The sequence below is a fragment of the Chroicocephalus ridibundus genome, chromosome 9, assembly GCF_963924245.1.
Source record: "Chroicocephalus ridibundus chromosome 9, bChrRid1.1, whole genome shotgun sequence".
Lineage (NCBI taxonomy): Eukaryota > Metazoa > Chordata > Aves > Charadriiformes > Laridae > Chroicocephalus > Chroicocephalus ridibundus.
The window spans coordinates 32,845,188-32,872,184 of NC_086292.1; the positions used below are offsets into that span (position 1 = coordinate 32,845,188).

Below are 26,997 nucleotides of genomic sequence, written 5' to 3' on the forward strand. Positions count from 1 at the left end.
CTTTATACAGATAATACAGATGTTCACAACAGAAGGAGCTGTTAAATTAATTATCCTTTCACAGACAGCAGCACATTAAAAGCACTATGCCTTTCTGTATGCCATCATTGCCCAGCTGTATTTTTTTATATTAAAGTGAAAAACTGAAATACATAATACAAGGTGGGGGCAGTTAGAGAACTACACTGTTCCTGAGAATCCTGGAAAGGTGCTAAACTTGCATCTTGCAAGGAACCCAACGTAGTGAACTCGGGCTACACAGGCAACATGGAAATGATCAGGACTTGATGCACCACATTTTTTATTGCAGAGGATGTTCTCTGTTGGTAGCAGTGCGACTGCAGCTGTTTCTCTTTACTGGGCAAGCCCCTAGATTACCTTTCCTAGACTAAGTTACGAATTGTGTATAGAAGAGGAAGGCTTTGTTCTGATCACAAAGTGACACACAGTACTGACAGTCATACTGACAGTCTTCTCAAACTATTTTTAGAATGTTTTGTGCTAAAAATAACTACAGTAATGTTTCAAGAGACAGGAATTTTAGAAGAAATGACTTTTAATAAGCAGCAGCCAGTAGTGTGTGTGTCATACCTACCCCCTTTAAAAAACACCCACATTACCCGCATCATCGAGACTGCTAGCGTCAGCTGAGGCGTTTACTCTTGCCTCCAACAGCTTGCACGTGACAAACTTCTACTGCAGCACCCAGCTTCTTCAGCTCACTCAGCCAGATCATCTGCTTGGGGGACAGGCGATCGTTGGGACCTTTCACTTCCACCAGCTGCAAAGAAATGCGGATGATGAGTAGAGTGCCTGTGGAGGAACTGAAAGATCATTAGCTCCCACAGACTACTAGAAGTATTCTTTTATGCCTGTTATTTGCAGCAAAAATAATACAGATTCAGCACAACGGAAGGCCCAGTGGGTGCTAAATTATTAGCCCATGTTCCAACATTTAACTGTAAAAGAATGAAATTTTATGTAATAAATACCCACCAAAACACAGGGGCACTGGTGAATGAAGCTACCGCATACTCAGCAACTTACTCAGGTGGTCTAGAGAACTAATTTCTGCTCTTCAGCTGTGTTTTATAAACACGTAACAAGGTGCTCCAGCAGCTGAGATGTCCGATGGAGTTCTAGTACCTATTCCACTACCACGCAAGACACGACTGTTCGCTCTGATTTTGTAGCAGAGTTGTAGTCTCATCTATTCAAGTTTTTGCGTAAGCAGTGACATCGGCACCCCTTGCTAACAGTCAGAATGTGTACGACTGACTGGTAACAGTTGCTTTACAGTAATTTTAATCAAAGCCCTATTCTACAACAATACCTAGCCACCTCTTGCTCCTTCTTATGATGCCCATTAAAGCTGCAGAAAAGTGTGATGAAATAGCAGATAAACAACCCACTGCTTGCCATAGCTGCTGGGCAGATGAACAGCAGGTGGAACCACCACAACAGGAAAATAGTTTGTATGGCCTGACAATGGGAAGGCTTTTATACCTAAGGGTAAGATCAGCTGAGCACTGAGTATTTCCACGATCTCCCAAAATACCTTAAAGTCATTAGTGTGAGTACGCCACACAAGCAGGTCAGGAAGTCCCCCTCTGCAATGGCGTAGATCTTTGGAAAGTCGCCTAAAAACACCGCTCAGAAACATTCCTCCAAGGCAAGAGACAAGGCTCTGTAAGAGAAGTTTTGACAGTTGGATTTTTAAAAAAAAAAAAAAAAAAAAATTTCCTGTAGAGCCATTTCCCAACCCTCACAAGAATATTCTATGGCCCAGCTCAGCTCTTTCTTTAGTCACATGTAACAATAAACTTACATAGATGTTATCTACAGCAACTTCTCTGCTGTGTGTCCAACTACCGCTGCAGGAAAAGTGACCACATTAGCAAAGAGTAACAGCATTTGGGATTAGGGAGAATTGTGCTGAAATCCCCACTCGATTCCTGCTTCCCACCACTCACCATCAGTCTTGGCTCAGCGCCTCAGTACAAACTGTGAGCACCTAACTGCAGTGTGTGACGTTAACAGCAAGCCTAAATCAAACAGCGTGTGCATTCTGGACAACAGTTACTTACCTGAACCTGCTGGAGGGAATTAAACCGCCCCCAGCTAACTAGTGCTGCTGCTTTTCCCTCCTGAGCGGTCCAGATGTCAGCGATCAACTTCACCAGTGTCTCTGAGGAAGCTGTATGAAGCTGCTGGAGTCTGGCCTCAATGACATCCTTCCTGTTCTCATAGAAGCTGTCAGTGTATAAATCCAGGGGGAAGGTCTGTATAAAAAGGTAAATACAGCTCTGAGGAGCTGCCAGCAAAGCCGCGGTTCCAAGAATGACAATGTCCTTCTTTATATTGTTCTTATCTCAACAGCAAATTCACTCAAACACTCAGTCGATTTAACTTGAACGTGTTCGCCACATAAACCTCTATTAAATGGGAAAAGATTTGCATTTATCTTAACACCCAATGCCAGCGCACCAAATGCTGGCCACAGCTTAGCTGTGTGCTGTTGGTTTTTAACCTCTAGACAGAGGGTTCCTTTCACAGACAACAGCGAGCTCCCTGCTCTCCTGTCTCTCCCAGCAGTAATATTCCAGTCAGGCTCGGGAATCAGCACCAAGATGGCTCAGCGGCAGTGAGCAGCGTGAGCTGGGCAGAACAAAGCGGTGATGAAGCTGGGGGGTATCACGCAAGGCGCCTAAAAGCAGAGAGCCTTACGCACAGGGCTGAACACGTTAGCATATGAAGTCACCGCAGCAATTACTCAATTTTTGAACACTGCTGAAAAAGGCTATCACGTAATAGCTGAGTGCCAAATTAGCTTTTCAAAATCAAATGCAGAGCACTTAGAAAATGTCAAACTTCAGCCTTACACAAATCGCTGCCACAGCTAATCCCACAAATACACAGCCGAGGACTGATTGAGAGAATTAGATACGAGCTTCCAGCTCATTGTTGTTCATGCCTGAGGCTCACGATAGCTTTGCTCTGCATTAGTAAGTAAAATCTGGAAATGAGCAGTAAATACTTGGCTTCTTACAAACATATAGACATACAAGTGCTTTTTTTATTGTGTTTTTTTCTTTTTTTCAAGTAGGTGTCATCTGCATATAAGATTATATAAAAGGAAATATATTTAGAAAGGAAAGATCAACAGTAAATGATAGTTTGCACTGACAAAGAATAGCTGCTTTTAACACATGACATTTGTACAATTAAGGCATCTTACAAGAATAGCAGATACTCCACAAGAAGAGTCACTTGTATGGCTTCTAATTTACCGGTATTTCTACGGCCTTTGGAGCTACAGCACTCCCTTGCCTGTCCCAGCTATGAGCCTGCTCATTAGGGAGACTGCCACCTCCAAAACCACCAGGTGGCTTTTGACTCAGCCACAAGGATTTCTACTTCATACTGGTGAAGAAAAATAAAGAAAAGGGGGGCAAAGGGGGGCAGAAAATACAAGAAAAACCTGCATGTTTCCCCTCTAAATAAGAAGAAATTTCTACCTAAGATATCTCATACTGCTGTAATTTCTTATAGTACAAATAAATACAGTTGAGGATGGTACTGGCTGGTTTATCTCTTGGCCAGGGATCCAATTAGAAGCAATGGGTTAAGCTGGAAGAAAGACAACAATTGTCTGGCCTTATTTAGTTCTACAACATTTGAGATGGCTTTTTAGGTTTTTCTTAGCAAATGTCACTAAGTGATCAAGTTTTCTAATTGCAATTATTAAAACTGTTTCTAGATGTCATTTGTAGGATGTAAAGCATTTAGCTAAATGCCACAAATTCACCAGGAATCATTCATCTTAGGGTGTGTTCAGGGAGTTGTTGTTTGGGGTTGGGGGTGTGTAGTGTTGCTTGTTGCTTTAGCAAAAAGGAAGGCTGATCCCAAAAGCATAACCATGTCGGGGTGGAGCAGGTGGGGGGGTGTCAACAAACCTGAGTTTAAAAATGTCGCTTCCCTTTAAAGGCTTTTGAAAAGAAATAGACTCTTCTTTTTTTTTTTTTTTTTTTTTTTTTAAAATGGACTGCATCATCTTCAAATGAGATAACAACACTCTGGTGTACCGCAGTGTTCTTCCACTGACTAGGAAGGAAATTTTGACCAGTGAGCTCAGATCTAGGACATCATGTGCTTTCAGCCAGACAAATCCCACTCTATCTGACAGTCAGTCCAGCCTTGGATGGCAATTCATTGCCCAGGAGCCCTTTAGTAACAAGCCTGATATAACAAATAATAAAACCAAGCAAACACCAAGATCTGTCTGAAAGTCCCTCAGAATAAAACGTGAATGTAATCCCGAATAAGATTTTAACACGGTCACAGAGTCTACAGCAATGGGCAAAGAAATTAACTAATGAAAGCCTTTCAAAACTACCTGATAGGAATTTCTGAAGACGTCGGGTATGTCATCCATGAAAACGATATCCCACATTAGAATACCATACAGCGTCATAAATGTTGAGCCTTCCCCATGAATACCTAAAGGACAAAATTTAATAAAAATGGAAACATTAATATCTATAACACTCTCGTATGAAGAGGTACTAAATCACCATGATCCAAACCGGCAGCATGCTATGGTCAGGTTTATACACAGTCAGTACATACGAACTTTACAGCATCGAGTTGTAAATGCAGTTTATTACTTCCACAATTTGCTACTATCTATTTCCAGGCTGGTGGCCTTCACTGGCAGCAGGGGATTAAATCACTATGCCCTGTCATGAATAAGGTTTACTGTTCTAACTTTAACAATTTTTAATACACACTTTTTAAAAAATTTTTACACTAAAAAAGTAATGCATTAATAACAAAATGTTTTAAAGTATAAAAATGTTTTATATAATACATATACACATACATGTATACATACATATATGTATATGGAGCTATATCGATACATATATGTGCTGTAAAAGGCAATCACTCACCACCAGCAGACCAATGCCCAGACGGTATACTAAAAATGTAATACATTAATAACAAAATGTTTGTATATACAAAAAGGTTTTCTATTACATTTACGTATACATGTACATATATACATACACATGTATGTATATGTGTAATACAAACCATTTTTTTCTATATAAAAAAACATTTTGTTAACAATATATTACATTCTTGAGTAATACTGGCTGAGCATTCATCTGCTCATGGTGAGTGCTTTTGCATCAGCTTTCTTTTTTTTTCATCCCCGTCACTTATTAAATTGTCTTTATATCAAAAGACATTGGTGGCTTTTTTATATAGACATATAATATGTATACATATGTGCTTATATACATAAAAGTGTACATATGTGTATGTCCATATATCTGTATACACACACACATGGGCATATTTTATATATTAAAAAAAACCAAACCTGTGGTGGCTTGACGCTGGATGGCAGATACGCCCCCCCACCCAGTCCCTTGCTGACCCCTCCTGCCCCAGCGGGCTGGGGGAGACGACTGGAAGGGCAAAAGTGAGGAAGAAAAAGAAACAAACAAAACCCGAATCCTCAAGGGTTGAGATAAAGACAATTTAATAAGTGATGGTGGGGGCGAGAAGGAAGGGGGAAGAAAAAAAAGAAAAAAGAAAAGTGATGCAAAAGCAATCACTCAGCCAGTCTCCGAGCAGCAGCCGCTACTTTGGAAAAACTGCCCCCCAGTTTTATTGCCGAGCGTGACATCTTATAGCAGGGAAGATGCCTGCCATGGAACATCAGCCGGGTCAGCTGCCCTGGCTGTGCCCCCCCCAGCCTCCTGCCCACCCCACCTGCTCCCTGCAGGGAGGAACGGAGAAAACCTTGACGCTGTGGATGCGCCGGTCAGGAATAGCTGAAACATCAACACCCTTCTGGTCACCAGTCTAAACCACAGCATATGAAAATTAACTCCATCCAGCCAAACCCAGTACAGTATATATCATATATGCTATACATACTATATATACATATTAAAATACATTATATGTCACATATTATATAGTAATAAGAATAGGTAGCATGTAACATATAGTATATAATACACATTATACCATAAAAATGTAACTAGTTAAATATTTCATATGTAATTATAAATATAAAATTTTATATATTTATAGTATATAATTGATAATACGATGATAGCATATTGGATGGCGAGCAGAACGACCCACCCATAATCCGGGAGGAAGTAGTCAATGATCTGCTTCTGCACCTAGACGCACATAAGTCTATGGGGCCGGACAGGATTCACCCAAGAGTACTCAGGGAGCTGGCGGGAGAGCTCACCAAGCCTCTCTCCATCATTTATCAACAATCCTGGTCAACAGGGCAGGTACCAGATGACCGGAGGGTCGCTAATGTGATGTCCGTCTACAAGAAGGGTCGGAAGGAGGATCCGGGGAACTACGGGCCTGTCAGCCTGACCTCGGTACCAGGAAGGATCACGGAGAGGATCATCCTGAGCGAGCTCTCACGGCAAGTGCAGGGCAGCCAAGGGATCAGGGCCAGCCAGCATGGGTTTAGGAAAGGGAGGTCCTGCTTAACCAACCTGATCTCCTTCTATGACCATGTCACCTGCCTTCTGAGTGCAGGGAAGGCTGTGGACATTGTCCATCTGGACTTTGGTAAGGCCTTTGACACTGTCCCCCACAGCATTCTCCTGGAGAAGCTGGCGAATCATGGCATAGACAAGTGTACTCTTCACTGGGTTAAAAACTGGCCGGATGGCCGTGCCCAGAGTCGCGATTAATGAGGTGAAATCCTGTTGGCGGCCTGTCACCAGTGGGTCCCCCATGGCTCAGTTTTGGGGCCAGTTTTGTTTAATATCTTTTTCGATGATCTGGATGAGGGGAGTGAGTGCACCCTCAGTAAGTTTGCAGATGACACCAAACTAGGTGGGAGTGTTGATCTGCTTGAGGGTAGGAATGCTCTACAGAGGGACCCGGACAGGGTGGATCAATGGGCCAAGGCCAGCTGTATGAGGTTTAATAAGGCCAAGTGCCGGGTCCTGCATTTCGGTCACAACAACCCCAAGCAACACTACAGGCTTGGGGCAGAGTGGCTGGAAAGCTGCCCAGCAGAAAAGGACCTGGGGGTGCTGATGGATGGCCAGCTTAACGTGAGCCAGCAGTGTGCCCACTGAATACAACAGCATTCTGGCTTGTATCAGGAATAGCGTGGCCAGCAGGAGCAGGGAAGTGATGGTGCCTCTGTACTCAGCACTGGTGAGGCCTCACCTCGAGTCCTGTGTTCAGTTCTGGGCCCCTCTGTACAAGAGGGACATTGAAGTGCTGGAGCGTGTCCAGAGGAGAGCTACCAGGTGGTGAGGGGTCTGGAGACCAGGTCATATGAGGAGAGGCTGAGGGAGCCGGGCATGTTTAGCTTGGAGAAGAGGAGACTGAGGGGAGACCTCGTTACCCTCTACAACTACCTGAAAGGAGGTTGTAGAGAGGTGGGTGTTGGCCTCTTTTCCCAGGTGAATAATGAGAGGACCAGAGGAAATGGTCTGAAGTTGTGGCAGGGGAGGTTTGGGTTAGATATTAGGAGGAATCACTTTACTGAAAGAGTGGTCAGGCACTGGAACAGCCTGCCCAGGGAGGTGGTTGAGTCACCATCCCTAGAGGTATTTAAGAAACGTCTAGATGTGGCACTTCAGGGCATGCTCCAGTGGCAGAGACTGTAGGACTTTGGTTTTTTTTGTGTGTGTATGGTTGGACTCTATGATCTCAAAGGTCCTTTCCAACCATGAAGATTCTATGATTCTACGATATAAACTTATGTATGTTCTATATTATTATTCTAATACTATAATATTATTCTAATATATAATATGTGCTACATATACAAATTAATACACACTATATGTCATATATCATGTATTATGTGTTGTATACTAGATTACATGCGTTCTATATTATTGTATTAGTATAATATTGGTGATAATAATATATAATACAGTAAAAACGCAATATATATATTATAGTAATTATTAAATCATTAGTTCTTGCATGTTGTATTATGTATGTTATTATACATATTTGTGTTACATTTATTGTATATATTATGTTTATAAATATATATTATATATAAATATATATTATAGTGGAATATATATATTATCTAAATCATACTTAACATATGTATGGACATACGTACATATGGTATATATTATGTCTTATATATGTGTACATACATATGGAATGTATGTTGCTATGAAGACACACATATATATACATAGATATATATACACACATACAGTCTACAGCCTCTCTGGGCAACCTGCCCCAGTGCTCCTTTACCCTCATAATAAAAAAGTGTTTCCTTATGTTCATTTATCCATGTCTATGTTCACGTGTATGAACACATATACATATGTTATTTTATTATATATAACATGTAGTATAGTGTATATGCATTATACATGTATGGTATATCATACATATTCCAGAGAGAGCGGGAGCGCGTGGGTGCGTCAGTGTGTGTGCGTAGTGCCGGCCTGGGCACTGTGTTTCCTTGGGCAAAGCACACAATCACACACGGCCATTGTATGCTCAAAATTTGCATGGAGCCACGGAACCAAGGTGGCTGATGGTGAGTGGATGGGAGTGAGGAATCGAGCGGTGACTTCAGCACAATTCTCCCAAATCCCACCCTATTTACCCCTTTCTGATATGGCCACTTTTCCTGCAATGGTATTTGGGAACATACAGATAATATAAAATTATATTAAAATATACAACTTATATAAAAATACAAATTTTATCTTAAAAAATAACCTGCCTACCTTTTGGTATTTTGCATTTTTTCCTGTAAAACAGACCTACATATTCTTATTTGTCCATGGCTTTTCACAGCTCTTAAGCTGTAAAAATATATGAACAACTATAATAGAGCTGAAAATCAAGCCTTTTCAAAAGAAGTTGCTAAGTATCTTGCTGTGGCATATACTGTTTTCGTGTTCATCTAGTACCAAACATCAGTGGAATTTACCTTTCCTTAATGACACTCCCTCAAATGATGCTCCCAGCATTTTACCCTAGCTGTTCACTGATAAGAAAGGCAAAGTCAGTGATTTTTCTATGGAGATAAAGAAGAAATGTTGGGTTTTTTCCTAACACATGTCAAAACCACCTCAGGTATATGAAGGCAGCAAATAATTAAAGGCCAGGAAGCAGGTCAGGTGGAAAATACATACTAGAGCATTTTGTGAGGAAATTACGTATTAGAGCCATTTGGGAAGGACTAAAAACTGGTCTAATGAAATCAGCTAAAACCGGTCTGTTAACCGAACTGCTTAGTAAATTGGGTCTTTACTCCCACAGTTATTTTACTGTACAAAAAAATAAGTTAGTTACCCTGATCAAAACCATTCTGCCTGTAATGAGTTAACGCCAGCTCCTCAACTGAGCACATGACTGTGGATACACTGAAGTCTTCGCCTCTTTCTTCATCATCAATATCCTCCATTAGAAATACAGATTTTCCCATTCCCATCTGAGGACACATCTTTCCTTTGATCGTAACCTGAACATATTAAAAGAACTAGTTACTTTCCAGCATCACATTTAACAAGCTTTAGCCTAGGCATTTGAATCCCTCCTAAAACACATATTCTTCCTGTTCAGTTTTCTTAAAAGTCAGAACTAGACTTGTTTCCAAAAATCAACTGAATAAAATTTAACCTGCTATTCGCTTGAAATCATTCTGTTTAGCTTTGATAAACTGGCAAATTTTTCAGGCAAAAAAGGTCTATCAAAAATGCTGGGCATTTGTGAATGTAGTCTTTCTATGTGCAGGACCAGGAAGAAAGAACACGGATGACTGAGGAGACCGATTCTGGACACAGAAAAAGAGGGGCCGTAGGGAGATACACGGTGACGAGGCCGAGAGAGAAAGCGAGGCTCTGCTCTGACTTTGCCCAGATATGATTATCTTTGTGACAGTAGGGAAAAGGGTGAGTTAAAAAAAATCCATTCCAGTACGATGCAAGTGCATCATACTGCGTGTTTCCATAGCACATATTTAGAGAGTAGAACTCCCAAAGGTTACTAAAAAACCTTGCATTTTTTGAGCCATTAATCTAATGCTGACAACTTGGCAAGGTTACAATTACTTCTTCTTACACACAGAATGCTTGGCCTGAAGACACCAGAGGCAATGCACTGATTTCATCAGACTCTTCAGACAGAAAGGTTCTGAGAGTGTCGCTGATAAATTAGTGGAGTTTATAGCTGGTCAGACTGGGAACACACATTCAGTAAAGTAATGCAAATTAAATCACTGTACAGCTGACTAACTTCAGCTAAGCAGCTGACCATTTATTAACTAGAAATATTTGTTTACAAGAGGCTTTTGTTTTAGAAACACATTTGTATTCTTTTTCCTGCAGCACAAATAAGTCAGAGGCTGGTGCATAGCATGCAAGAGTCTCCTGGATCATTTTTTTCTTGTCAGAAGAAAAAAGACCTCATGAGTTGTTATTTCTCAGAAACCAGCAGCAACTTTACTTACATGTGTCACATCCTCCACAGTTATGACTGGCAGATCATGAAACAGGCACCTGAACTGCCTGCAGCTTGGCGAGTCTCTGATTCGCAGGGCCCGCTGGTAGAGAGAGAGACGATGCCCAGTACGTACGAAGGGGTCTGCCAGCCCCTTTCTGATGCAGTCAATGGCCTAGCAACAAGCAAGGGAACAAGCAATAATTTAGAAAGATCGATGCACATCTGTCAGTTCTCACTAAGCCCAAAAGATCACTGGATTTAAGGAGCACAAAAATGTGAATGTAAAAACAGCATATAAGACAGGACCATCTTTCTTACCGAAGTCCTAATTAGTAAGGAATATTTTGCACTAGAATGCTTCTGGATTCAAATTTGCATTAGTAAAGTAAAAAGAAGTTACTCTCTGTTTGCACTGATCAATATAAGATTAAGGAAGTGTAAACTCTACACAAGTGACCAGAAAAAAGAGTTGGTTCTAAGGTATACCAGTTTAATATTTTTAAGCCAGTTTCTTAACAGCACGGAAACAGAAGGACCAGATCAGTGGTGCAAGAATGTACATGCAGAACAAATTTTAGACCAAGGCACTACCACACTGAAGATCACCCAGGGTTAAATATGGACTACAGAAACTAATTCAAATCATGGTTCTGACATACTCCCTTTCTGTGACTTGAGGAAGGCACTTCGTCCTAATTTATAAATAAGGAACTAAGATTAACTCTTCCTTTGTACAACTTCCAATTCCAAATCTGGAAAAAGCTTGATATGGGGGTATAAGATGCAGAAGACACAACTGCAGACGCTTGACAGCCTATGATCTTATTTCCTTTTAACAGACTTTAATTAAAGAATTAAAATGCAACACAAAATAAGAGGATTTTAATCCCAATTCTCAATAGCCTTAGTGAGGAAAGGAAGCAACACCAAGGCGAAAAAAAAAATAATTCTCTGCTTATTTTAAATAACTCCACAACTGCTACTGTTCCTGAACTTAAAATTTTGTTTTACCTCTGTTTTCATTGCGAAATTAGTCAGGTATCTTAGGTGTGTTTCATTAGAATAGTCTTCTTTGTCTTTTAGTTAAAAGTTGATTTTAGGTCTGCCCATACTTCACTGTGACCTAAACAGTCCTACAGAATTTAATTTTCAATCATCGACAACATTTCTCCTTTGTACGTAACAGACAGGAAAACTGGACTCAGACCAGCAGCTGATACAACTACCACCTGCTGTTTCTTGCACAGAAAATTCATGGAACTGCAACTGAGCCCTAAAATGAGTGAGAGTGGCTTCTATGCCTTGTGGTTCTTGAAAAGAAAGTCTGTGAAAAGCTGGTGCTGCCTCACAAGGAATTCAAATGCACAACCTGTACTGCAGCTTGCAGATTTTCTCTGGTTCCTTTATATTCTGCTGCAGAAATTTATCCAGAGGTGCCAGAAAGTTCTACAGCGATTTACAATAATCCTTGCGCACAATCCTTGCCATTCCCATATGGTTATTTTTCTCTCATTCGGCTACATGCCAGCTAATCGCTTAGGAAACTCAAAGACCGCTCACCACATACACAGTGACTCTAAAAGCCTGAACTGCATAATTCAGACTTGAGACTGGCAAGTTTACCCACAGCACAAATAATGTGTTTTGCTTGTACAAACACCCTACTGGTTTGTGCGTCCTACTGGATGGGATGAGGGGAAAGTTTCAGCAAAAGCTAAGATTACCTCAAAACCTCTGGTCCCCTCCTTTGCCTTTCTAAGAGAATTCGACAGACCAAGATGAACATAGCCTGTAATACGTGCTATCTAAAACCATTAATGTCATTCTTTACCAGTCTCAGGGTGGTCAGTTACAGTTTCTCCTGTAGGACCAAGGCAATAGTTTAAATTTGCTTTTAAAGACTGATAACCCTGCCAGAGCTGTGTAAAAGTAACAGATTAGAAATGGGGTTGTCTACTGCTTGTTCCCTTACAGTAGAAACCCCACACCAAACTGACCCAGATACAGAAGACAACCTTCTCCCCACTGGCAACAGTTAGACAAGGACTAAATTCCCTTAATTTTTGTTTGAAAACATTAAAAAACTCCTTCTGATCATGTTTGGTTTTTCATTCCAGATATGGCCTCATCATGACTCAGGTTCAGAAGCAGATGTGTTTACTGAAAGAAATTTCTCTGCTTCTCACACATTAGGCAAATTTATAAGGCAGAACAGCACGGAAGCTGCTGCCTGGTAACTCCATACAATCCTTCATGACAAACGGTGTTCTTCTATGCAACAGAAAAAAGCAGGCTGACCAAGGACGAGGGTACACTCAATACTCTGTTTTTTAGGAGAAAGTGGCTGCCTGACCTTGGGATTCCTACCAATATCCGCATTTTTAGGAGAGGCTAACACACTGTTCTTCTCGTATGAAATATTTTTTTAAAATGTTTTCAGACACGGACTGCAGTGTTTCCAGCATGCAGTTGTGAAGATACCTTCTTAGTGTTTTTCAAGTGCTGATGTAAATTCAGAGCTAGTCGATCCCACCATCGCCCTCTGCTGTCAGTACAATACACATCCTGAGACAGAAGAGTCTGCAGCTCCTTCACCGCTTCCTGTAGAAACAGCATCATATCTTTATTAATTGAGTTAGAAAACCAAGTTGAAGTTTCGTTCTATAATTAGCTTGTCACTTTCCCTTCTAATTACTGGGCACTATACAACTTGTCTCGGCACAATTCAAGCCCCATTTTTACTCCAGCACCCAATGTATTCAGGTGCATGGGTGTATTTTAGAAATTCTAGAATAGAGATATTTTTATGTAAACTTAAAGATTAGCTGCCAAAAATATAATATTTTTGTCCTTTATGTATTCTTTATTGCATATGAAAAAGACATGAATATTACTTGTTGCCTTTTTGCAGGGGCAAAGTCTTTTTCAGAATAATCTGGTTTGCTTTAACATGTAGGCTGAGGCCTTTGGAGTTCTGAGCTCCTAAGGTGAAGAGGCAGGGATTTCATAGAAGACTTTTCTTCCACGATTTTCTTATTTAAAAGCAATAACCAAATCTAGTGAAACACAGATATCTTTAAATAACAAAACAACAATGTCTCAGGAATAGTCTATGGTATATTGCATATAGTAAATCTCCAAAGCATAGCAGAAATCAAAACAATCTAAAACTTTCTAAAGCACAAAGAAAAAAAGGTTCTTTTTCCTTAAAAGTAACCTGTTAAGAGAACTGTAGCAAGTCCTAGCAAACACTATCACCATTTTCCAGCCACATCAGAAATGTAAATTGATGTACAACGCCACATTAAAGACACGCTCCTATTCCTCACTTTACCTTATACATGTGAAGTCTCTGCAAAATTTCAACACCTTGAGAAAGGATTCTTGTATATACCCAGCCAACTGTGAAATGTCGCAGATACTCAGGTAAAGCTCTGTGATAGCTGAAAGATAAGAGCAGCTCAGATCAATTCAATGATGGCAATTTAAATTCCTTAAATTCTCTAAAAATACTTATACTTAAAGCATTTACAAAAATTAAATGCCTTATACATGAAAACTGAACTGAAATGAGTATTCCAGCCAAGAACCCAAAGGTAAGAAAAGAGTTTAGCTGAGGTAGCAGGTACAAGCTGCACTTGCAAAGCATATTTTGGTTTCAACAGTAGTGGGATTATTAGTTAATAAGTTTTACATCAGATGCAAAGCAGTAATTTATTACATCATGTTTTGTTACTGCCAACTTGTTCTTGTAAGTCAGAAGGTTAACTTTAGAAACACAGTTGAACAAAAGAAAAAGGCTAGAACAGGCATTTCCTGCCACAAAAGACTAACATCTTTTGGGTAGGCACCTCTATGTTTCAAGACAAAGTCTTTTGAATGTCTTATTAAAATCAAAATAGGTTTTGCCACTGTCTTCAGTGTGAAATGGACTAGACCTCCAAATGACCCTCTATGAATATTATTTTAAATCAGTTGCCATGAAAATGAATATAATGCCAAACATAAGGCCTTAATTTTCAGTGTATCATTAAGCCAGAAAACAAAATAATTGAAAGAAAAACTGATGAAGGAAGCTTCAAAAACAATACACGCTATTTCAGTTCCTACATCTTTAGTAACGTTTCCTGAATGACACCCACTTGCAAGTTTGAAGAGATTAACAACCCATTATGTTTTCCCATAACATTGGCAACATTCTTTTGTTCACAGTGAATTTTAATTTCTGCTTATTGCTATTTGTCTAAAAGTCATAAAACCAAACTATGACAAGGGAAAAATAAGGCTCTTGTTCTCCTGCACTGACACATAGAAGAGAAATATTTTAGTGCTTTATCCACGCCTACCAATTCATTCCCAGGGTTTTATAAAAAAGGCCTTTTCATATAATCACTTAAAAGCTAAACAACCAACCAGGAAGTTCAAAGCTTTCAGGAACGCTATAAGTTCTAAATTTATCAGGCTTAAACAATATCACCAGTCTATAAGCCTCTCTCAAAAGGAAAAGTACCAAAAGTAAGACAATACAATTAATAGTTTCATATGAACACTAGGCTAGTTTCCAGTTTTCTACCTCAAAGACGGGTGATTTTTCAGTTCATTCCAGGTTTCTTTAGCGCACATATATAGCTGATTAGCTTCTTCCCAGTTCCCATTTACCATTGCAGTGGCTATGTCATTTGACAGATGAGCAGCAGTTGCATACCTCAGGGAATAAAACATAATAACTGTACGAGGCTCAAAAAGCATTTATAGTAAAATCAGTTCCTCCGTACAACACATTTTAAAAACTCCCTTCCAGTCTCCAAAGACATTGAACCATGCAGCCAACTTTATTCTTAATCTTGTAGGATCAGCAGAGTTTACACTAGCAGGGTACATTATATTTAAAATTACCTAAAACATACAGAATGTATTTTTTGTTTTGTTCAGAGTCCATTCTAATAAACATCACAGCAAATGAAGAAACAGTTTTCATCACCAGATGATCACGAAGCAAAAATTTATGCTATTTTGGTTCCAAATGCAAGACACTGAGAATTACAAGTCCTACCTGGATATAAAAACGTATTTAAAAATCATTGCAAAAGTGCACTTCTACCTATTTATATCTGGAGTTCTACGTGATGAATTCTCACTTGCCTACACAAATACTGCAGTAAAGCTTTTCTAGAAACAAACAGATTTCCAAACTGCCAAAGCTCCTCCTACCTGATAAGATCTTCTCTGTCCTGGAAGACCTGTGTTTTCCTATTTACAGTGTAACTGGGGAATACCATACGCCCCATGTTTACCATAAGGACTGTGGAGAGCAGGCCTTGACCAGCACTACCAGCTTCTTCATCCTCCATTGACTCAGACAGAGAAAATAGCAGCAGAATTCGAGAAAAGACAGCCCGAGGGCCTCTACAGACCCTGACAGATTTTCCAGCCAGGGCCTTCACCCTGGAAAGACAAATAAAATGATTATAAGAAATGTTTTTTACCATCACTTATAAAAATTCAAATATACTGAATGAAGTATGAGAATAATTTTGTTTTCATGCCAATTAATGTGTAAACTTGATTTTCATTGAAAGAAGCAGTTTGAGAAACTATATAGCGCATGTACTGTGTAGTGAAAAACCAAAGAAACACATTAACTAATAAAAAGTTTAAGGGCCAAACTTCATGCAGAATAGAATTGGAACTAACTGCCCTCTGGGTGCAGCCACTCCTGTTGCTATGCCAGGCAGTACCAAGAAGCAACAAGATGTGGTTTGCTGTCAGGGCAATGTTTACAGACCACAATTTGAGATCTCTTGTTTTAGGGTATCTCCATTAGCACACCTTCATCCAACCTTTTCATACAAGGCAAGATTTCTGTTACTTGTCCACAAGACAGCACAGATTTAGAACAGGGTTTTCTCTGATCGCAGGGGGTAACCAGTATTGCAGCTCTCAACTACAGCAAAGGGCATCGCATTTGGCAACTCATCGCAGAGTTGATGTGGCTGAAAAAGTAACTACCAGCCTCTTCTCCTGGAGTAGGGAGTAAGCCAGTGTTGAGGACTTTTTTGGAATGTAACTAATTTTCCCAGGTTCCTTTCCATTTCCTGAACACATTTTTCCTAGCCTTCCTCTGTATAGTTTAAGCCCACATTCTGAAATCCACTTTGTTTCTGTTAGAAATATTTATACAAATTATGCATCGTGCATTGTCATGTAGTTCAAATATCTAGTATCAAAAAGAATAAAGGAAATCTCAAGTGATGCAAAGTATTTTCATATTGAAGTTTTCTATACCTGGATTAGAACAAGGAAACAACTGCAACCCCTTAAATGAAAACATCCTTACTTATCACAAAGTCCCAACATCCTCTAACAGAAGATAATCATGGCTGTGGCTATGATCACTTCACCTGTTCTCCTGTGGACCAAATGAAGTGCAATACTACTGGAGACAATGATACTGGTGTGAAATACTATTTTTAACAGAATGGGAACCACTGGAGCTCCTGTGGTATTTATTTAAAAATAAAACTATTTAAAAGAAGGTAACTGAACTATGCAAACCTCCCAGTTGTGAAGCTCTGCAAGCCCAGCGCTAAGCTAGCATTAAGCCTCTCTTTTGGTGTAAGGAAAGAAGACCCTACTGATTCACGCAATAATATTCTTCACGGAGGGATGATTTTAAAGTTCTTCAAATACTAGGCCCATTTTAATATAAGGAATTTTGTGGAGAATCACATGACAGATTGGGGGGGGGGGGGATATATGTCCAATAAACATAGCTATGCAAAACTTGACAAAGCTTTTTATCTCTCTCATTTGAAAAAGAATACCACAGGAAAGACAAAATATGTCATTGAAGCAAATACAGCACATACTGGTATCTGTCAGCTTTCTACCCAGCCTGTATTTTGTACAGAAAGGATTCCACAATTACTGAGTTCAGACCCTAGTTCTCCAGCCTAAGAGACAAGCTAATTGCTAGACAAGCAACCTTTCTTTATGTGCGTTATTATTCTAACAGTTACCTTTTGGTATTGGTTACACAGAGAGGTAACTGCGTAAGAAAGCTTACAAACTCCAGAACTGACTTGTACCCTAGCACCAGTACCCTGGCTGTTACTGTAGTTCCTATTCCTAGACTTTTTGTGGATGTTCCAGATACACATCCAGCCTTAAACACCAAGAATGGTAATGCTGTAAGCACTCAGAATGACACCTTAAACCTGAATCTGGCCCCCAGAAGACCTAGAAGTCAAGGGCATCTGATATACACAGCTGTGATAGCCACAGTGAAAAAATTCACAGGAAAGAAAGAACACTTTGTCAGGCAAACAATCTTTTCCGTTTAAAAATATTGCCGAAAAGGAAGCTCTATGTTAAAGTACAAAGTCAATCACAAAAAAGAGATTATTGCTCCCTTCTAATTCTACTGAAAGAGCTCACCCAGCAAACCGACATCAGATAGTTTAATAGGCAATGACTTTCCCTATGTCTTCCTAGATGGTCTTCTGCAGGGATTTTGTTTTAAATAATTCAGAAATATGTCTCTATATAACTGAGTAACTTTGGAAACAGATAATCATGCCCTCAGCTGAAAAGCGTAACACAGTTTAAAAAAAAGTCTAGTATTTACCCTTCTGTTTGACGCACTGTGAATTAAAATTTAATGCTGCCCTTTTTTATGCATAAATTTACTAAATGCATTCCTCTCTTCAGAAAGCATCTAGATTGACTCCTTTGAAGCATAATTTACATTCACCTGCAAAATTTAACTATAAACAAAGTTACCTTTTCAAAATCACTGTCCCAATACCAGCCTGGCTCTTGCTGAAGACTGAACGTTGTTTTGCCAACCTCAGAAAATCATCCACAAGTTGCTGTTTCTGACCATTTGGGTTTGGCAAGTGAAAGATCTTTGCCAATGTTTTTAGCTCAGGGGCTGAAAGCAAATCCAACCCTTCACACAGGTCTTCCAGTTCAGACTCTAAAATTAAAATGATCCACATACATATATTCATTATGTGCTATACATATACACTCAAGCAACAGCTCAAAATATAGTACATTCATATAACCTAGTACTAATCTCATGATTTAGATTCTTCAAACATGTAGTGACGCTAGCTGGTTCAGCTTGAAATTCATTCTCTTCGCAGATCCAGTGTGAAGGAATGGAAGAATCAGAAATAAATCCCTTTGCGACTTCAAAACAAAAGCAAATATAAAGAAATTCTGACGAGTTACAAAAAAAAAATGCTGTTCAGAAAAACTTGTCTTCCTGATGGATAAAACTTTGCCCAATGCAAGAAAAGAAGTGCTGCTGGGGAGCAGCAAGAGCAGACCTGCTCGACAAGGGGGAATGAGCCCGGAGTCAAGAGTGACCACAGCACTGTCAGTGTCCTCCCCAACCCTGGTGCTGTCCCACCGTAAATGAACAGAATGGGAAGAGCAAAAGTCCTGGTAACAGGTTCCACCAGCAGCCCCAGAAAAGGCATGACAACGAATCAGGTCCAGGGTCAATCGAAGAGACGAGCCAGACATAAGACTAGAGACAAGACTACAATTTACGTCTGAGATCCATCCACAGCACACAGCCACAGACAAGACTGGAAACAAAGATGTGCAGCACTGGTTGGAGGTTCAGCCATCCAGGGGTGGACAAGGCCAGGGAGAGGGTGCCTGCAAGACAGCTCAGGGCAGCTCTTAAGGATATTAAGAGCTCCTGGACCATTGCGCAGAGGCTGCACAGGTCAGGGTCTGAGACAAGGCTGGTGAGGACAAGTAAGACCTACTGTGGCACCTATAGCCCTGACATTCATTTAGCTCTCCTTATTACCTAATTTGCACTAAATGCTTTTATTATTAACGTAACACAACACACCTCATTCACCCAAAACCTTTACTCTGCTCCTCTAATTCTCTTCTCAAGACACAGACAAACATGTAGTGCATTAAACTCTAACATGACACAACTACAGATTTTATTTATACTATTTTTAACATTTATTAATGCTGGCCATACCTGTTTGCAGAAATCTGGCTTCAGCCAGTTCTTCGATTATTGGTGACAAATCCATACTTATTTCTCCATATTCTATTTTGTTCACCTTTAACCAGTTCAGCTTGCGTTGAAAAAGTCTCACATATAACTTCTGACCACCAACTGCAAATTTTATTTAAAGCAGGGAAGGATAAAAAGAAAATTAAATTCTAAACTATAGTATTATGCATAATCACTACCTTACCTAGGAAAATTACTTTGATGCAGATATCCTCTAATTTTAAATCTGCCCATGTTCTACGAGAAGACGTGGTAAAATACCAGAACTTACCTTTCCAAGTAATTATTGCTCATTAGAATCTTTAAGTTTTGTAGGTAAAAAATTATTACAATGTATTTTGTAGGTAGTGAACATCGCTAAAATACATTTTGGACATGCTTGCCCTTTAAGAAATAGGTTTTTTTCCTAGGAAAAGACAAATTCATTTTTCAAACTCTGCATACTGATCTTTTTGCTTTCTTTAACATTCTTTCAATAACCAGCTCTTTGATGTTGGGGAACAAAAGAAGCTGTAGTCTGACAGAATGATTTCATAATCACAGAATACCTTTCTAGTAGTCTTCAGCTTCTTATTTCTCCAAAGATAAGCTTAATTTTACTAATTTATCTTCTGAAAACAGGGGAAAAAAAACTCCCATCAATTTGATTTTTATCTGGGAAGTGCTCTCCTAAAGTATCTTTTGTAAAATACTTTTAAAATACAATGCTGAAATTCAACAAAATAGCTTATTAAATCTTAGCTGAAAATAGTGTAGCCATTGTTACTACATTCAGCACCCTTCTGAATACTTAATCCATACCTCATTAACTTACAATTTTTTTATACCTGCCTGCTGCTTAACTGAAACTGATCATTAATAAAAACAGACACTGAAACACTACCAGACCTAGATGGATTTAAGAAATGACAGTTAACTTTTACACGTTAAACCATGTAACTATTCTCCTGTCCTTAAAAAGACTTTTTCAGCCTATTTAAATAACTGGTTTCCAGGATCAATTCACTGAGAGAACCACATTCAGATGCACAAGCTTGTAATTTTCTCTGTGGGGCTGTAACTTCACTGAAGTTTGTCTCCAGTTTTTACAACTCTGGAAAAAGTTTGAGTAACACATGAACATCCTTTCTCCAGACCATGGAAACTGACCAAATCAGGGCTGCAATCCACTAAAGGCACGTGAGGACTGCTTTCTCTCTGAAGGATTTGAATGATAGAAGAATAAAAAGGTATTGCGTAAGTAATTTATGGCTTCTCAAGCATCCTGTTCTGCAGTACATTACCTTTGAAGGTTTGAGGGATTTTTTTCTTTTGTAGTTCTTAAGAAAGTTTCAGGCGTATCACTGAAATAAAAAATTTGCTCTAAGTTTAAATATCAGCAAAAATATGCAGAAGATCTTAGAAAAGTTCACCCTCTATGATTCTTTAAAACAAACAGAAAAAAATTACATTATTTTTTCTTGTTCTGTTTTCTGTACCTCAGTTCCACTGGTGACTATAAATCTGTGTTCCTCAGATAAGAATTTTCTGTTGTATAAAAAGGAAGGATTTCACAAAGTATATTAAGCAGCGTCACTAGAACTATGTGCTTACATTTAAATTTTCTAACTGCAACATGCAGTGAAATTAAACATGGAGAATACAAAAAATATTTTTTAAATATTACACCTAAGTTCAGACAGATCTCATCTTGAGCACAAAGCCTGACATTGCACTGCAGATTACTTGTTACGGATACATCTCTGCTTTTCCCCACTTTTATTTACTGTTTCCAGTACTTAAAAAATTGGCAGTGTCCTACACCCAACATAAAGGCCATCCACTTTCGAGAAAACTGGGCAGGAAGGAAGGAGTGAAGGTTTGCTTCAAATTTAATCCTTTTAAATATATAATTCCTTTCACAATAAGCATTAGAGATGACTCACTGAAGAATGGTAGACATTTTAGCAGAAAATAATGAAATATTGGAGAATACCTATGTTCAAGCAACTTCATAGTATTAAGAAGGCGAGGGGGGTTGTTATGATAACTGAAAGACAACACTTGCTTGGATAGAAACTTCAAGTGTGGAAGAGAGAACCCATCTACCTGAACTTTTAAAGTATTCTGTCTAAGATTTCTTGAAGGTAAACACATCCATCTGTCACTTGTCCAGAATTCATTATCTATTGACTTCATGCTATCTGATCACTTCTCATAGTTGAATCATTGCATTTTTCCTACCCTGCAAAGAGAGATTGTTTTATTTGTGACTCTAGCGGTCAGTGCATGGATTTATCAGCACCACTTTGCAATAATTCTTTCTGTGTCCTGAACTCCTGTGAGAGGGGAATACTGAAATCACACTACTGAAAGAAAAACAGCCACCTCCTTTATTTAACAGAACAAGGTACTATTACTGATTGGTGGTGTACTCATCTAGAGAAGGGAGTGTGGAAATAAGGACGCTGTATCCTGGATGTCTCTTTTAGTATTTGTCAAAGTAGCCAAAGCCTGCATACACTAATGACCTAACTAAATTTATTCCTAGATCTTCTTTGGATGTAAATGATAGTCATCTACTGCTTGCCTCAGAGAGCCAATAACAAAGAGTTTTGTTGCTTACAGTCCATTCTTTCTTTATATCCCTGTTTTAACTATCACAACATAAACAAGGCATTATCAAGCTCCAAAATGTCACTGTATATACATTTAGGTGGAGAAAGTTAACTACTGTAATATTCTTATGGCCCTGAGTGCGCCAATAGGCTCTGCAACCCCATCCCAGCCCCCGCAGGTTTGGCTGCTTGTGTTCAAGGTCAGCTCTGATAGCATGCAGCTGTGTAAGCTGGGCTCAGGCTGCTGGGGAGAGCTGTGTGAGGCTCCCCCCATTCGCTCGGGAGCTGTACTTCGGGCTGATAGCCTGCACTCTTGCCTGAGCTCTGCTGTGATGTGCCAGTGCCCAGCCAGGCACCTTGCTGACTTGGCTTCACCTTGCACCTGCCTCATCACCATGGGCTTGCCTGAAGACCTGCCACCACTGGAGCACGGCTGACTGCAGTAGTGGCACTGGATCCGCTCTGCTCTTCTTCTTTGGGCAATGGGGGCTTGTGCCCCTTGCAGGTGAGGAGAGGTTGTGGCCCCTGCCTGCCCTGCTGTCCCCTTTGGCTCCTGGCTCATCTTCCCATGCAGAGTAGTCTGCTCTTGCTGCTCCCTGACAAATACAGTGCTGTTATGATCTCATCTTACTTACAACATTTTCATAACTTATGTTAGTATTATTCCTTAATTTTTAAATGTTGTTACTGCATAGTTGTAACTATCACAAAATAATCTGTAAGAGCTTAACTGTGACCAGCTAAACCACTACCGAAATACCTGTGTAAATTTAGAGCCCTACTTCTTCCCCTGGAGTTTCTTCACCCTTTTAGCAACCATCTCTTAAGGCGATTTGAGTCAATTCAGCTGACTTTTCCACTAGGGCAAATGAAGAATGTTCATAGGGTCCTTTCCAGCTGCTAAACTTTGGAAGATCTTAAGTCAAAAAAGATGTTTCTGAGATTGTTCCCCCACAGTTTAAGTACTTCCTAGAGAAACAGATATGTACTGACTCAATTTTCTTAAGGAACTGAGACTGTGAACTACTTAGCAGGGCTATATTTCTTCCTAAAAGGCTCAACCAACACATCTCCATTTTTTCTTTGATATCCTGTATTAAAAACCTTGTGATGTCATATATACTAACCTAGCTTCATTCTAGTATTCTCCACATCTATACAAATTATTAGAAAAACACTTACTGAAAAACCTACTTTTGGCCTTGGAAAATTTTCACGTAATTGCTAATCACAAGTCATGGCCTTGATATTCTCTTGTGTAATGTCCTGTGGTGTCAATCCACAATATCTTTTGGAACTTTATAGAAACAAACATTAAAGGACTAAGTGCTCTAAATGGCTAGAACAGTTTTCTTCACTTTGCAATGTCGAAACGGTCTAAAGACTATTGTACACTAATGCAGAAAAAATGAATATAATTTACAGAGAGGAAAAAGACGAAAATACGTAACAATTTCACACCGGGAAATACTATTCTTTAGTGTGATAAACTTCACAGCCTGCTAGTTAAGCCAAACTCAATGAACACGATACATTAATAAATGCAGCATGCTTCTGATTTTTTTATTTATTTTTATTTTTACCAGCAGGTATGTAGGCAACTGTCACTTTCATGTGTTCATCTCAGATGCATGAACTGAGCTCATATGAGCATATAGCTAAAAATACTTTGTCAGGCAGCTGCATATTACCATAGTAGCTTCAAACAATATAAATGGTTATGCCTGCAATACTCTGAGATACAAATTTTCTTGTGGAAGTTGTTATAAGCTTATTTCCATTCTGATGCTCCAAGTTTGCCATTCAAGTGCTGGTAAAACTACTCTTAATTACAGTTTAAAACAAGTTATAAACATACATAAAAATTTGGAGGGTTAGTTTTAACTTACTTCTGCCATGCTTTTACTGTAAAACTTATATGAGTATAGGATTCAGGCAACATGTCTGCTTTGAATCTTGCCTAAATATGGAGGGGCTTAAATCTCCAACATTCTGGCTCCTACTGAAATTAATGAGAGTTAAAAGTACTTACTAAGCAACCTACAAGAAAATGACTGTTAATTAGTAACTAGCATTCTAAACACTGGATAATAATCATAGGGATAATCATGGATTCACACCAAGCACAAAAGTCATCTGTATATATACTGAATCAAAGCTCACAAACGCCACTTCAGAAGTATTTCTTTTCAAGGTCTACATATCCTGCACAGGCCTTCTCATAACCCCAGTTTGTAGAATCCCCATACATATTAATCATCTAAAGCTTGGTGTTAACTGATACTCTTTTTCTGCGCTACAAGCTTCCTTCCTTGGAAACGTGTTTAATTGCAGCAGCAAGTTGAATTAAGATTCTAAAAAATAGCATTAAAACAGTAAAAAAAGTATTAAAAAAAAAAACCAACATAATCATTCTTTCCTTATTTCTTATGAGTCTCCACTATTTACCATTATTTTCCATTAAAGCATCATTAGGAAGGTTTACCTGCAGGAAGCCACTGAGGGATGCATCTCCTGAGAGAATGGAGCTTCCTCCCTTAAGGAATTTATCAAGTTAAATTACCCATTGGTATAGCACCCTTCACATAAAACTATGTAACAGTTCTCTCTACAAGAGGCAATGTGAAAATATACTAAAAAAAAAAGATACCTGATAATTTGCAGAACTTGGTTATAATATTCATATCTTGCTCATCAAAGAGTCTGACATCATCTTTGTTCTCCAGGACTGCTCTCAGCACCACTAAAAAATTCTGGAGGTAATATGGGTGACCAGGAGAGCCGGGCACAGAGATAACCTCATTTATTTTGTCTAAAATGTCCCCAGTGGAATTTTGAAATTCCACCTTTTCCACAGTTTCTGACAAAGTATGATTAATCTCATCCTCAAAGTCTTCATGAACTTCCACGGGAAGTACCTGTACATCATCTTCGCCAAGGCAATTTTGTGTACCACAGTTCACTTCTGTCTTGGAAGAAGGAATAACCTGAGTGTGAGGCTGAGCCCCAACTTCCAAACTCCTCGTCAGCTCTGCTGAAGTATAAATGGTTAGATGTGTTTCAAATTTATCAGGATTATGTATCACACCCTCAGACCTACTTTCTGGTTTGGTGCTCCTTGTAGCAACTGGTAACCTTTTGACATTAATGTTATCAGCTGGTAATGATACATGAATATCCACAAGGTCTTCTCTATTACATTTGTTTGTATCTTCTTGGAATTCAGGTTCCTCCTTTGAAAAATTTTGTTCCTTGCTCTCTCTCTGAGTGAGCTGATTTTCTTTCTGAGAACTATGCCCAGCATAAATCTCATCATCGTTATCCTGTGCTGCAGCACTTTTGCACGTATTGTGAACAGCTGGAGGTGAAGAGTCTATCTCTTTATACACAATCTGTTTTCCTCCCTGGCTACTACGTCTTCTGGACAGTTTAGATGACAAGCTTCCCAAAGAGACTACTTTAACTGTTTGAGTCTGTGGTTCATTTTTAACACTACAGACTGAACTATTATTGCTAAAATAAGGACTAATCTGTAGTGCTGCACTCCCTTCTGTTTTCAATAAATTGGTTTTGGAAGGACTTGTTTCTAGATTTAAGAGTTTTTTTGAAAAATATGAGCTGGAATTATTGCTCACATTTGCAGCTGGGGGACTCGCATTCCTAAAAGAGTTGAGTGTTGAATCAATGACGCCAATCTCACCATGGTTTCTGCAACATGTTTCATCCATGTGCTCGTTTATTCTGTTTCTTGGCACCATTTGCCCACACATGGGACATGTAATTTTGGCAGGGGGAACATTGTTAAAAAAAGAAATAATAGAGGAGGATGCTGTAGGTATAGATGGTGTTTCTTTACCTTCTGCTTTTTTTGTTGTTCCTTTTTTTTTCTTATTTCTACTGAGTGACAAACTTATTCGTGATCTTTTAATATCTGAAGACCTAGCTTCTGCCATTACAAAACTTCAAAGCATTTACATGGCACAGGCAACTTCATTCAGGCCATTATTTCCTTATTCTGTAATACTTGAGAAGAAAAAAGAAAAGACTTTTCTTGGCTTTGCATTTTCCATCTGTAATCCTCTGCCATGCCTTCAAGAAAGAAAAAAGAAAGATATTGAATGCAAGATCTTCTAAGGTACCAAACGCAACCAAGATGAACAGGGGAGAAGAAAAAATAAAGCCCTAAAAGTGTAAAAGTCAAGCAATCCTTAACTGCTACAATGCAATTGTCCCTCTACCCTCTCCTGAGGCAGGCAAGCACCCACACGACAACTGCTGCTGAGCACCGCAGCCGGCTGCATGGGAATGGCTTAAAAAAATGGCATTATTGCTATACACTTTGACTAGTTACATGTTATGTTCACTTGCTGATGTAAATGAAAACTGGAGATAAAATTCAAAGTAAGAGTACAGTCAAGTCTTCTAATCTTTGTCATAGTCTTTTTTGCTATTTATAGGCATATATATATGTATTTAGTGCCACTTTACAGAGCACAGCGAGCGCGCAGGCGTGTGCCAAGCACTGGTGCACCGCTGCTGTGGCGCCCTGGAACCCCGAGTGGCGGCCGTGCTCTCTCGGGCCTGTGGCGGGCGGGCCGCCCAGCTCAGCACGCCGCAGGAGCTGCGGGCGGCTCTGCGCGTTCCCGACGCGGATGGCGGCGCCTGAGGCCGCCGAACCCGCCCCTGCCCAGCGGACCGGAGCAGCCTGCCCGCCCGCCCGATCCCTCCATCCCGCCGCCCGCCCGGCCACACGCACCGGCACCGGCGCCGACGCCGCGCATCGCTCCCTGAAGCTGCGCGTGGGGCCGAGCCCCGCCCCGCCGCCAGGCCAGAGCAATGCACCGCCGA

General features: G+C 39.7%; 1 protein-coding gene across 2 annotated transcripts; it reads right to left on the reverse strand.

Moving 5' to 3' along the window:
* Window positions 1-284: 284 nt before the first annotated feature.
* Window positions 285-26,987, reverse strand: FAN1 (FANCD2 and FANCI associated nuclease 1). Of its 2 annotated transcripts, none has more exons than XM_063347150.1 (14): window positions 26,906-26,987; window positions 24,800-26,238; window positions 19,514-19,654; window positions 18,280-18,475; window positions 15,709-15,942; window positions 15,071-15,202; window positions 13,832-13,940; window positions 12,979-13,098; window positions 10,505-10,669; window positions 9,349-9,517; window positions 4,397-4,500; window positions 2,088-2,282; window positions 1,559-1,687; window positions 285-781 (listed from the first exon to the last, which is right to left on the reverse strand). In XM_063347150.1, exons 2-14 carry the CDS (start codon window positions 26,100-26,102, stop codon window positions 644-646), a joined length of 3,135 nt encoding a protein of 1,044 aa, XP_063203220.1. In that variant the 5' UTR covers window positions 26,103-26,238; window positions 26,906-26,987; the 3' UTR covers window positions 285-643. The 2 variants fall into 2 exon arrangements, with proteins under 2 accessions (XP_063203220.1, XP_063203221.1); XM_063347151.1 differs by having other exon boundaries at window positions 26,912-26,971.
* Window positions 26,988-26,997: the final 10 nt, after the last annotated feature.